Source organism: Helicoverpa zea, chromosome 19, assembly GCF_022581195.2.
Source record: "Helicoverpa zea isolate HzStark_Cry1AcR chromosome 19, ilHelZeax1.1, whole genome shotgun sequence".
Classification (NCBI taxonomy): Eukaryota; Metazoa; Arthropoda; class Insecta; order Lepidoptera; family Noctuidae; genus Helicoverpa; species Helicoverpa zea.
In genome coordinates, this window is record NC_061470.1 from 3,985,143 (window position 1) to 3,999,515 (window position 14,373).

Below are 14,373 nucleotides of genomic sequence, written 5' to 3' on the forward strand. Positions count from 1 at the left end.
TAATTTTTTTTTTTAATTTTTTTTTTCGGAATTCCGTCAATGTCATCTAGCCGTATTTAAACTTGGCGCGTGTGCTACTGGCCTTAAAATCGTGCTGCGCCCTCACACAAACGCAAACACAAAGCATACGCAACGATTATTCATAAATTTCATTCATAAAATTGGATTACTTCCGAAATACTACGACATTACAGTGACAAAAAGAGCCGTGCATATTAGCTATTTCCCGTCTACTGTAATTCCAATCGATTTTTTACGTATTTTATCTCCTGAAGTATGGCACAAATGCAAATCAACACCTTGTATAGGTACATATTATTATAGTATACTTATATAGATATGAGTTAGTATATAATAATATTGTGTCTATCACATTGAAGTGTATGAGATTAACCCCTCTTTCACGGGTTACCGATAAATTGTCTATAGGTATTTATTTGATACTGAACGCTATCTGTCATATGCTGCACCATTTAACTACAAAGATGACTACATAGAACATAAACCGCAGTCAAATCGACGACAATTTTTCAAATCATTGATTTGACGGCTGGTTAAATGGTGCAACTTACCCTAATGTTTTATGGGTATAGGATGGACCATGTAACTAGATATAACGATTAAGAGGACGAATTGGAATTTTTGGCGCCAAGGATCTCAATTTTTCTCAGTAAATACAAAACGGATCAAAATACAACTTGGTTACCTGAAAGTTCGTGATATAAACCTTATTTTGTTAGACGTAGAAACATGATTAGGTAACTTTTATAACAGAGAAAAATATATCAAACATACCTCTTTTTAAAAAGAGATTCACATAGTATGGGCAAACGGGACCGATTTAAGCCTCTTTACTTTTTTAGTAGTTGAGTATATACATACTCTTTAAAATTGTAGAAAGAATTTTTATCAAATTATCATTTCTAAATAATAAAATTACAAAACCATTTTGTCGCTTACGACTTTTAGTTATAAGCTAGCGCGCGTATTGTTATCCTCGCCCCGCTCAGACGCTTCGACCCCTTTTGACGCCTTAGATGCGCGTGCCGGTTATGGAATTATTGTTGACCAATTCGTCGCCTTAACTGAACAGACGCCGACATGACCAATTGGTAGTGAGTAAACGACTGGTTATGGTTTGGTCATCGTTATAGTAAAATGGTGTGACCCATCCTTACATAAATATTTAAAATGAATACAATTTGTGCCTAAATAAAATGATAATAAGAATACTCAGATGTATAGAGAGATGAATATTTCGTTTTGTTATCATTAAAGATTCTCTTTTTTACCTTCTTAACGGTGATTTAATAAATTATATCGAAAACTAGCGCCGCTCAATTTTATTTCCAAATATTGATAAGACCATCACCAAGACATTTTTTGGACAATAGTAGTTTAAAAAAGTACCTATATACCATACTACGAGTAGTTAGGTACGTTCCGTGGTACCTAATTACCTCCGGCAACTGGAAAGGCCTTTTTTTTAACGACCTCAAAAATCATCAAATGACCTCTCCCGCTGTGGGTTAGGAGCGGTGAGGGAGTGTCAGACTCTTACTGACTAAAAACCGTCGTGTTCCGTCGTAGGCCTTTTATAGACTTTGCCTTTTATGTACCAGGGCCGCGGTTTCTCTTTCGAACAATCCCGCAGCCCCGGCAGGCCTTGACCATGCTGAGAACCGCTGGGGGGGAAAAAAGTAGGTTCTTTGTCGAAATCGAGACTATATTTGTACCTTTCATTGTAATTGGTTCAGTAGCATAGTCGGTACTAGACTTCTTGCAAAAATACCTAATTCTAATGTATTTATTTTACGTGAAAACGTAGCGAAATAAAAAACCTTCCTGCTCTCAACAGTATTAGCTTTTTCATAGAATTTGCGTTCATTTGTAATAAAAAATACACAACATTTTTCATGACTAGTCGGGTGTAAAATAAATTTCAGTAAAAACCCTTTGTTCAGCTTCGTTTTTAGTTTATTTTCAGATCAAATTAGAATGAGGGAAAACCCAATTTTGTTCGAATAGAGATGAAAAGTTGACTTATTTAACACCTAGCCCAATATTTTTATATATCATGTCTGTATATTGTTCACTTTTTATTTTCATATTGTATTTCTAGGTCTGTTTTAGATAAACTCAATATATATTTAACATAAGTATCCACCTACTCCTTTTTTAATAACAATTTTTGGGTATTATTTATTTTGAAATGTAATGTATGAAGATAAGCAGTTTTACAGGAGGCTTGGGACCCAGTCAGCAACATAGAACTGTGTTATAAAATAAGCTTTACTTTACAAACTGAGCAGATAAGTCGAATTGCTGCTTCCTTGACTCAAGAGCCCAGACAATGAACACATGATACACTAAGAAAGTGTATAACATTTTATCTCAAATCTGCCATTTGTATAAACCACACAGCTAAAGAACAATTAGAACTGAAATTCAAAACCGTATGCAAAGCTATTGGATTTTCAAAGTGTACGAAACAACGTATGTAACAATTTGGAAGCCTCCCTGAATTCATTTGTGTCCGAATGAATATAGGAGAAAGGGGTTTAACCATGGAGAACAAAATGACTAGCGGAGAGTTCATAACACAAAACGTCCTAAGAAAGTAGCGCGACAAAATGCCGGTGTTCGGTGGACGAGGAACGTTATTAGCTCCGCCCTTGCACTCCTTCTGTGGAACCCACTCATAATTTTCAAAATAAAATCACCAATCAATCAAGATCAATTGATTTGACAAGGAACCCGAACGACTCAATAGTTCTAGTAACTGGTCACACTACCCGACCGTACGTTTCTTGAACTACAAGAAGGCGCCTTGCCTACCTTACGTATGGCACCTCTGCTATCTTTCCTTCCTCCGTGGGGTTTAACCGTTTAATAATTTTGCACCACAGCGTTTTGGGGTTACATTTTAGCTGTGGCTAGTGAGCTGGTCACTAACGTGACTATTTATCACGTAGCTTTGGTACTATTGTATTTTCACAGTATTAAGGGTTGTGAATATGTGTTTATGAATCTGGTAATCTGAGTCAGATTTTCTGTTTCGACCAAAAGCGAGTTTCCCCCTAACTAAAAGTTCCTTTTAAGGTCCCGGGTTGGATTCCCGTTTCGGTCGACATTTGTGTGATGAGCATGCTTGTTGGCCGTGGTCTGGGTGTTACAATATGTATATATTTGTAACTATATGTAGTTTATCAGTTGTGTTAGCACCCATAACACAAGTTAATTAATAACTTACCATAGGGCTAACCGACCGTGTGTGAAAAGGTGTCCCCACATTTTTTTTTTTTAACTTTCAAACTGTGAAATTACTTACAAAATTAAAAATACAATTGAACAAAGCTTAATGATAACATTTACAACGTTTGTATTGCAAAAACTAAACATGTTCTTTTTACTTTTTTATAAAACCGCAAAACTGAAATTTTCACAAAATCTAGCCACTAACGGCTCTACAAATGGACAAAATGAACTCATAATGTCTGCTATTTAGTAGAGAATAGTACTGAATACATGTAGTGAAAGGAACGTTGCCAGTTTATGAAATTATCTTAAACCATGAATAATTTTTATACATACGAGTAATATGAGTTTATGACCTTACTGGCTGTTCCCCGCGGTTTCACCCATGTCCCGCGGAATTACTTGAGGCTCTGGCTATTTTCTGACGTGTAAATTACCTTTACATAATATGTTCTAACTAACCATAAGGATTCATACATTCATCATATAAAACCGATTTCACACGGGAAAAGACTATCTGCTACAGATGGACTTATGTACGAGTATATGTGTACATTATCTTTTAAAAATCTACAAATGTCCCGCTGTGGGTTAGCAGTACATTATCTAATCCAGACTTTTTCTGTTTCTTTCTCTTAGTAGTAGGTAGTTTTGGCGTGAAAACCAGACAGAGATAGTTTCGCATTTACTACATTACAGTACTTAGTAGTTACACACACACAGTTTACAGTAAATACATTTGAGTTCAAAAATAAGACATTTATCCAAAAAAATGCCCAGATGCATCTCAAAACCGCATTTTTCAACACACAAGCCCAGTCTATCCTAACGGTAGAAGTGTAAAATAAAGCAACAAAAGCGCTGCAATTTGTATGAGTGCATCTCATTATATTCAGTGAAAGGAAACTTTAGACGAGCAGCCTGCTCGAGCGCTGTAAGTGCTGCAAATGTCTGAGGTGCGCGTATATATAGCGTACGATTGCGATACGATTTTGAGATTTTTTTTAGTTTTGGGTCGTGTGGTACAAATGTAGGCTTATTTGACTCCCGAGAAGGGAATAAAAGATATTAATTATTATTCTTTAAGATTGTTCACATTTTTAAATATATAATTAAAAATATAAAGACCTTGCTATTCTTGGGGGCTTCACTTACGTCCCGAAGTAACTCCTTTGCGCACCCTGATAAAAGAACCATTGAGCCTTCCTCAATAAATGGCTTAATTCTGAAGTAATTTCTCAAATCAGTTTAGTGGTTCCAGTAACTAGCGCGTTCAAAGTCTTCAGCTTTCAATTATACATAGACCATTATCTAAATTAATTTATGCTCACTAGTTTAGTTTAGACAAGCAAATCTACTCTTGGAAACTGTAGCCGCTATTAACGATCCTTCACAAGTTGGTATAAAGTAGTATTTCTCTCCATGAAATATTTAGAGACACCGACACGACTACGTTTTCTTGATCTTATGGCTGTACCGCAGTCGTAGAGTATAAATAGTAGCAGCTACCACAAATTCTTCGCTTAGAAAAAGTAACGGGCGGGTAATGAGCGCTGATCCGCGAGACAAGCCGCGCTTACGTACTTTCTAATCTGAGAGGACTAACGCGAACAACATAGTTAGCGTTGTAATATTCATACTTTATGATCGTCTTTTTGTGGGGATGTTATTTGAAGTGTTTCACAGTTTTAGTGGCATATGAGTGAATTTGTCATGCTCATCCTCCGAGCCTTTTCCCCAACTATGTTGGGGTCTACTTTCAGTCTAACCGGATGTACCGGATGTATTAAATGGTATTTTGAATAGTAGTCTTAATTTATTAGTCCCATTTTAGGATATAGATTCAGAAGAGTTCTTTCAGGTTGACAAATGACATCCATGCTTATATTGCACTACTCTCATGTCGTACCCACAAATTCGTATGTAGTACCTACTAAAATGCCTAATTCATTTTGATTTAATATTCTTTTTATTCATCCGAAATGATGACCTACCAATATTTAGAGCAAGAGCCATCGATTGCTAGACTTCCTGTAGGTCCTACTTATTTATCATTTTTGCATCCCAGTGTACCGTGATCTCGTTAGAACATTCACTACGGTTGTATTCGAAATATTTGCATCGGTTAATTCGTAGACACGTCAATTACTATAAATAAAATAGCTTATAGGTACGTGCGACATCGTCCGAACAAAACCAAGCGATTTCGTTCAGTGGAGTTCCTGAGTGGAAAATTCGCCAGTGTGTAAACGCTGTAAATGGTATTTCATGTTTAAGCAGCTTACTATGTTTCCCTTTGGCCAGTCCAATATTAACCATAATATCAAAAACTTTGCCTAAAAAGCGATACTAAAACTATAATTACAACAAAACTCCTACCTATCTGAAATCTGTAAGCGTAAAAATATAATTGCATACACTTTTAACTATCAAATCTCTACGCAACAGATACCATCTTGATACTACGCAAAGTTACTAATGAAATAAAGTAATGGACTTGGATTAATTGGCCATAAGCTACAATATAAATAAATATAGACTCTCTTGCCACAAAATTGGATGTGTACTTCGTTGGCCAGAACTCATTTAATTTGTGAGCTTGAGGTAGAGTATTTCATACCCTAGTGACATGGACATTGAACTTGGTCTGAAAACAAGAGTTCTTAAAAATGTCTAAACCTGTTCAAGTGACTATGCGTTAGGTTTAAAACAGAATCGCACCTATATGCAATTTGGTATGTCTTAAAAAAGGGTAACAAAACAACAAAATTACAAAATACTACCTATATTAAAATGCATAACAATACCTTTATTACCGAATCAAACGCATTGTGACATCCAGCCCTCGTTTCACAGGGCGTAAATCAAGGCATTAAGGTTGATATTCCCTTAGCAGGTGATGTTTACAGTAAACAGACAGACAGAAGTATAAAGTAGTAGCAAATCGGTAAATGTTACACACGCAATGCTTCACGCACTAGTAACGCAATGTAGGGTGACCATCATTTGTACAAAGGTAGGAAGTGTCCCACCGGAGGGCAGGGCTCTTCTCACACAGGAAAGGAATGATAGTTTGGCTTCTGCCAGCTGTTTCCTCCGTATCTCTGGAAACTACTCGATAAATTTACTATCAAACACTGAAAGAGTTTAAATCGATCCAGTAGTTCCCGAGTGGGAGAAATAATACATAATTAATACCTTATGTTTCATAAATATGATAAAATATTATGATAAAACACATAATATGCACTACATAAACACAAACATTGAGAAAAATGAAAGGAAAGGTCATTAAACTCCTATGTTCTAAGTCCAAAGACAGTACGGTCCAAGACCATTTCAAAGTCCAATAATATAATTAGAAAATAAGAAAAAATACTTTTTGGTAATATACGACTAAGCAAAAACTAACGATCTTCTTCCGTTGCAATTATAATGTATTATAGTCCCATTATAAGTTACAGGTTTCTAAATTAAGGGAAAAAACTGTTTGGGGATCAAGGGTCAAAGTCAGTTACTCTCCATTTACGGGTCGAAAACGTATCTAATCATCCTATAAAAATATCTATAGGTACGAATTAAGTTGCTTATTTATTTATTTATTTTTTTTATTTATTCCTTTAATTCAGGCAACTAGGGCCCATAGAAAATACAATACACAAATAACATTAAAATAATTATAAACTAATACATACAAAAATAAAAAACAATCATCAATTCTATTTGTTTACACGATTATGCGGTGTCGTGTTGCACTGCGTGGTGTCGCGTAGCCTCCCGCGGAATCGCCGGAAAACGACACCTTTCGGCCAAAACTGTTCCTGGAACATGTCGAGATGTTGAGTCGGCACACGTACCACAAACGACTTGAAATTAGTATTGTGTCTCGGCTCCAACTTCTCGACTCTTAAGGTCCAGTTCGTCTTGACTCGTATATACTCCACGATCTCCTCGACCTTCGTGGAGTGATCTAAACGCGAAACATACAGCTGCGTCGTCGGTATTGCGGGGCGCAGCAGCATGTTCGGACCAGTCAACGCAGTTCCGCATTGATTTCGGCTAGATGGCTTCTTCTTCCTTCTCTCCACCTTGACGAAACCATCTGCATCAGCTTTCCCTTTACATGGTACAGATTGTACCGTGCCTCGGGTTCCTTCGGGCTGATTTTGTATCGCCACAGTAGCTTTAGGTGGCCGTTGGACGGGATCTCGCTTTACGGCATCCGAGTAAACACGTCCAAGCCTAGACGTGCTTACATTCGTCGGCGTCCCGAAGGCAGGGGACGCGGGGAGGGCGGGGCACGGTGACGCATCACTAGTAGTGGCGGCGGCAGGCGACGAGTGCAATTTTGCTGACTCGGCGCGTTGCGGCGATGCGTTGACCTGTCCGTGGCGTGTGTTGTCGCTGTTGGCATGCGCGTGTGACCTACATACAGAGTTTCGCAATTCTGCTACCTCGCTACGTAGATCACCGATGGTGGATTGTGATGCCTCCAGCTTCAATTGCAGCTCGACCAGGCTGGACCTCATACTCGTGATGTCCTTTAACAGCCTGGTGACGTCGACGTGATCGAAAGTGACCGGGGGCAGCTTCCGCAAGTCCTTTGCCACAAACGTTGGCACGTCGTCCGGGTCGGTCTCCTTCAACAGCCTTATGGTGTCTTGAAGACTCCTCTCTCCCTTTTCATCTCGCCTGCGGGTCGGCATTCGGTCTGCCATTTGCAGCGACTCATACAACAGCTTCTTTGCGCTGCGTATCTCCTCCTCGGTGAAGTTCGAGGTGCATATTTGGGTCACACTGACCTCATCCATGACGTCCAGCTGGTACTGCAGGAACGCCAGGACCTCGTTCGCCACGAGTTCTTCCGAACGCATGGTATCAAAATAAGCGGCGGCTGACGCCGCGCTCGGCACGAAATTAAAATAATTTCTGCGAACAGTGCAAACGCGTCCGATGTCAACGAATGAACGCGATACACTCCGCTCTCGCTTATGGTTTTACAGATATGTAAATCTCTAAAACTAATTTAAGTACGCGGCTGTCGTGGTATGGGCATGTGATGCGGAGGAATGAGAGTCATGTTGTGAGGAAGGTGATGAGTATGAACGTGGATGGATATAGTGGAAGAGGAAGACCAAAGAAACGATGGATGGATTGTGTGAAAGTAGATATGGTAAGAAAGAATGTTACTTGTGAGATGACGGCAGATAGAAGAGTATGGATATATATAAAATTGGGATAAGGGCAGGAGGATGATGATGTGATCATTGTCCACCCACTTATTATATACATAGGTACTGAGAATACTTATTTTCCTATTAGATATAAAAAATATATATATTCACCCTCTTGCAATCTGAGGACCTTTTGTTTTGTCAATATACAATCCTATCAGGACTTATCCATACAATTTCCCAAACTCATGGTGACCATAAAGAAAAACTGTACTACACACGATGTTCGTTGCGCCCGCGGCGCCAAATTTAGCAACGATTACGTCACGTGCATCCGTCTTGTACACACATACTCATAAACCGAATGCGCATTACAAATCGCGATAATGTTGTTTTTTTGCCATAATAATTTATTGGGTAATTAATGGAAGTGATTACCATCAATTGATTGCTCAAAAATGGCGTAGATTATTGTTTCTGATTGCATTGTGTTTTTTAAATGTTTTATATGGAGACAAGAAATAGCACCATTTTTTTAAGCCCTGTCCTCCTGATTTTCAAATGCCTTCCTGTCTTTTCTCAACTCTTCCAGATATTTCGAAGTAGCTCATCAGTATCGATGATACGACCACCGTCTCTTCCGAGGCCTGTCACTCAATGATACCATTATTACCTTTAAGAAAACCAGAACCGTATATAGGTACCTATTGCACATTTGATAGAACAGTTAATCCTACACCAGAGACAAACGAGTTGGATATTTCTTAAACAAAGTGGGATTTTTGGAACATATTTACTTCATTTTTTGTAAAACCAAATTTTAATCAAATTGGTTATTAAAGATTATTTAAATAAATTGTTTATATTTAAATTCGTTTAAAGATTGTTTAGCACACCGATCCTCAGAATACAACAAAAAAATTACCAAACAACACAACTTAAGGAAATAATTGAAAGAATATTACTTACTGTTAAAATAGCGAATGAGTATGTGTGTTAAAATTAATGACTCTCACTAGATGATTATCTAACTATCCACATATCTTACTAATTAGACGAAAATACATTAGACACTAATTTAATTTTACAATTTGCTGCGTTAGTGAAAGTATTGTTTTTGCAAGAATTGTAGCTACTCGTATTCTTTCAGATTTACTGGCTGCATGTGCATATTGCACAATTTACGTATCTTATTCGTATTAGAGATATTTCATTCTTCTATTTTTTTTTAAAGGAGGAGATTCTGAATTCATCTGAATCGTTTTTTCAAGCTTATCCAAATTCAGTAGAAAATTACGTAATGTCATCTGAATCGTTTTTTCAAGCTTATCCAAATTCAGTAGAAAATTACGTAATGTTAAGATATTGATATGGAAGTACTAAACCTTTGTTGATACTTAAATGGACTATCAAACTGAAAAAACGTTTATTCAAATATGGTCGATAAATCAGCACATTTCGGACAACAGAATTTTATAAAACATGTTATTTGTAGGTATGTGTTTTTATATATTCTATTGTTTTTATTTTCTCCATCGCAATACATATCTTTCATCTCCAACTCATCCCCCTGAACTTCATCTTAGCCTCCTCCTAATGATGATTGTCAACTCCCGCCACATTAGCTTCCCCGCAACCAACCTTGCGGCTGCTACAAGTGCGTGCGCGCAACTATATTTCGACATGCTTAATCGTTATGGGTTGCTGTTTCCATTTTATTGCCGTCACGATAAAAATATAATTTAGCATATCATAGCAATCGAAAAATATCAGGCCAAAACTATTTCGTTATTAATCTTATGAAGCTGAAGAGCTCATAATCCGGGTTCGCGGAGTAGTTCCAAAGGGATGCTAGTGACGCTGTAGATACCTTCATGTAGAGGTAGTTTGTAAGTTCCAAAAGTTGATCATACTTGAATACCATCTGAATATAATATATAATATAGAGCGAGATCAAATTACTCTTCAACGCCAAATAGTAGATATCGCATCATCCTCCCTTGTCCCAACTTTATTTAGGGTTTTTACCAGTCTTTGCAGTCATATCGACTTTCTCACAATCCATTTATGGTTTCTTTGGTCGTTCCCTGTCTCTATGAATATCCCTCCAAAATAAAGTGTTCAAATATTTCTTCTAACAACATCTACATCCATCTACAAATCAATGGAAACAGACACCCAACTAGAGGGGGGACATCACACCACTATGAGTCACCTCTATTAGCCACTTTCTGAGCACTACGGTTACGGAATTCAGCACTCGTTTTATTGTGGCCAGCACTGACATGGCGAAATGGAAATGACTTACGGGTTCTGATATGTCTTTGTTATGAGGATGATGGATGTGTAACACTTTTGACAATAGTTTTAATACATTAATGGTTTGATGATTGTTGGTTTGATGTTTTAAAGAGTAGCTTAATTCTGAGTAATTTTTCAGCTTATTGTACCAGCTAAAGTTCACGCCAATTAACTTTGCATTTCTGAAGTGGGGCATTTGACTCCCTGCTATCCGAGCATTTACAGTGCAGAGGATACAGACTTTAAATAATACTATTATAATAAAAATAATGTCAAATACGAGCAAATCTGTATATACAAAAGTTGTGTTAGTTACACATTTTATAACTCAAGAATGGCTGAATCGTTTAAGCTGAAAATTAGAGCGGAGCTTAGGCCCGGGAGAAGGAGTTTTTGTCACCGTCCAGGGCGCGGCTGTTCATATTACTAACACTGAAACTTTTTGAAAAATTATTTCACCGGCGATGCGGACTGAAGTCCTTGCGGGACTAAATAGTATATAGTCAGTATATAATATTTTCCGGTATAACTAATACCCAATTATTTGCAGCGGTTAAGTTCATGTTTTAAACTATTAAATAATGTAGTAAATAAATGTATATGTTAATTAATTCTATTAATAAATCTCGTGTATCATAATCATGCATGCATGTATATAAATGCAATAATGCTCCGTCAGTAATTAAATATATAAACAGTAATGAAAAAAAAAATGAACTTTCACAATTTTTAGTATCCACGTTACATTAAACGAGGTTTAAAATAAAAATATGGCGGACGGAATTACATAAGGCATAACACATATACTTCATATTTTGCCTTATTAATGTAATCCTGAAAACTTTTACTCTTTGCAAATTGTTTGAGTTTATTTGTTATGTTGGAAATATTATCTAAATGAGCGACCGATGAGAAGAGCAATGAATGAAGGTAGATGTCGTAGCTGAAGATCTCGCAATTGGTCCAGCAAGGGACGTCTTATTTTTTAATTTATTTTTTCAGGGACAAAAAAGTTTTTTTTTTAAATAAGCATAATACATATAGACTTACTTTTAGCTCAAACAAGAAAAAAACATATTCATATTACTTATACAGCGACAATGTCCACGAATTGACAAAGTGAAAATACACACAAGGAGAACAGACAATAATTTTATTACTGTGAGTAGCAAATGGTTAAAAGATCTTTCGCCTGAAAGTACAAGTAAACAGGCGATGCAGAGACTTATTGACTCCTAAAGGAAGTATATTAAACGTGGAACTGAAAGACTAGAATATTTCGCAAAAGTCCAAAATAATAATTACCGTTATTTCTTACTTGTTGATGTTTGTTGGACTTTCCATAACACAGTTTGACTGGTCATTTCAAACAAAAACTTTCGTTTTAACAACTGACAAAATGTAGGTATGTAAGTAAGTTTGTGTGTACGACATTGCAAAAACTACTGAAATGCGTGACTGGAAACACAGAATATTTACAAGTCATGTACGTACGTAAATCGGGAAATAAAAACGCTTTTGCCAAATAACCGACGAAATGAATTTATGTAACGAATGGTGGACTGAAATTATGAATATTTATGTGTCTAATAATGTTACGATTTAGTGCTAAAAATATACATTCTGTGTGTGTATAAAGGAGAAAGGTGATAGTTTAATATTTTTAATATAAATATTTTTAAGAAGTAAAAGACTGGATATACTTAAATCATAACAAATCATCATCCTCCTAGCCTTTTTCCCAACTATGTTGGGGTCGGCTTCCAGTCTAACCGGATGCAAATAATAATGTAAAATACTTTATTATCTGTTTTATTACATAAAAATTTAATTGATTGAAAATGTACCATTTCTAAGTTAAATGTGTTTTCTAAGTATATCATGGACAACATGGAAGACATCTTGAGGAAACCTGAACTTTAAAGTCTGAAATTGCCAATCCACTAATTAGCGCAAATCCTTCTCTATATGAGAAGAGACCTGTGTCCTGCAGTTAAAAGGCTGATAATGAGTAGATTCTCGCTGAGAAGAGATTGAAAGTACTCTTGTCCCTTATCGTTAGCCAACATCCAACTTGAAATCTGGAATTCTGACCCACCAAATACTCAAACGACGCTCAACATTGAGTTCTATTTAAAAATAATTCTGTCGCAGATATTTTCATAACTACGAGTACGACGAAGTTAAAAATAATTATGTATCGTCTTTATTTATCTCCAATTGTTAGTGGTTGATGGCAGCATTGCCATGTTGGATGGCAGCCTTTCGAGTACATTACCCGGTGACAGCGACGAGGAGCAATATTTTGATGCAATATATTCGTTTTGAGTCGTCCTTAATTTGAGTCTCATTTCAGCATTCAGAATGTTCAAAAACCGATCATCCAACGAGGGTGGAAAGCTGGATCATTTAAACCGTTAAACCGCAAAGATCAATCGATGAGTCCAGTTATTTAGCCACAAGTTGTTATAACAATAGCAAGAGGTAATATAAACTTTATTGTTAACTATCTCAGAGATTGAAATCACGTAACTGGTGTAGTTTTTCTCAAATATCTCCGACACTATGAGTCATTCTTTTCGGTCACCCTCGATGGGCTGTGGTCAGATGTATAGCGATTTGTAGTTTGCGGGAATCGCTATGATTTGGTTTTTATGTAAAACTTTACTTTGGGACTAAATACATAAATGCGTGGTTTAACATAGTAAACTATCTATGTTATATTTTAAATGCTACCTTCTACATGTGTGTGTGTGTGTAGAAGATAAACCACAACAGTAAATCTAAACATATATGGCCTTACTACAAAAACTTTAACACCTGTTTTACACTTGTCTAAAAAAATTGTGGCTGCAAAATGAACCATATGTCAACGTCATAATTTGAAGTGAAAAAGTTTTTAACGTCAGTTTATGCCTTGTCTAAAAAAATGTCAAATTATGACGTTGACATATGGTTCATTTTGGAGCCACATTTTTTTAGACAAGTGTAAAACAGTGGTTAAAGTTTTTGTAGTAAGGCCATTAATGATTGAATAAGTACACATTAAATGCATGCTGCACTTCAGATTACAATATACCTAAATCATCCTTATGTCTTGGATGCTCTGGAATGACAAATGCAATTGAAGAAACATTGAAGTACCTACTTTAAGCAGTCATATTCATATAATTATGCACTATAGAAAGGAGCTTCACCACACCAAAGATTGTGTCTTTTCTACCAGTTATTGTATTAATTTTTTAGAATATTCCCTAATTCCAACAGTATGGAATTAGGGAATATTCTAAAAATTGAAGTACCTACTTTAAGCAGTCATATTCATATAATTATGCACTATAGAAAGGAGCTTCACCACACCAAAGATTGTGTCTTTTCTACCAGATATTGTATTAATTTTTTAGAATATTCCCTAATTCCATACTGTTGCACAATATTTCATGATTGGGAAAAAGCTGAGCTAATGACGATTCCATAATCTCCATCTTTCTTGATACATCCGCTTACACTATAACCAACTCCTTACCCCATCCAAACAGTGTCAAGCCATCCCTCCTAACTTCGCTCCACGATCAAGCCGCGTAACGAAATAATAAAACGTGCTCGCTCGCTCTAACCGCTCCATTCGTGTAAGCGCGAA

The 14,373-nt window shown here is 36.6% G+C and overlaps 1 protein-coding gene across 1 annotated transcript; it reads right to left on the reverse strand.

Annotated features, from left to right (window-relative positions):
* Positions 1-6,864: 6,864 nt before the first annotated feature.
* On the reverse strand, positions 6,865-8,225 carry LOC124639559. Its single transcript, XM_047176987.1, has one exon. The coding sequence runs from the start codon at positions 8,130-8,132 to the stop codon at positions 6,978-6,980; it is 1,155 nt and encodes a 384-aa protein (XP_047032943.1). The 5' UTR covers positions 8,133-8,225; the 3' UTR covers positions 6,865-6,977.
* Positions 8,226-14,373: the final 6,148 nt, after the last annotated feature.

Coding starts and splice junctions, on each gene's coding strand:
- LOC124639559 (XM_047176987.1), bottom strand. CDS start 8,132: ATGCGTTCGGAAGAACTCGTGGCGAACGAGGTCCTGGCGTTCCTGCAG.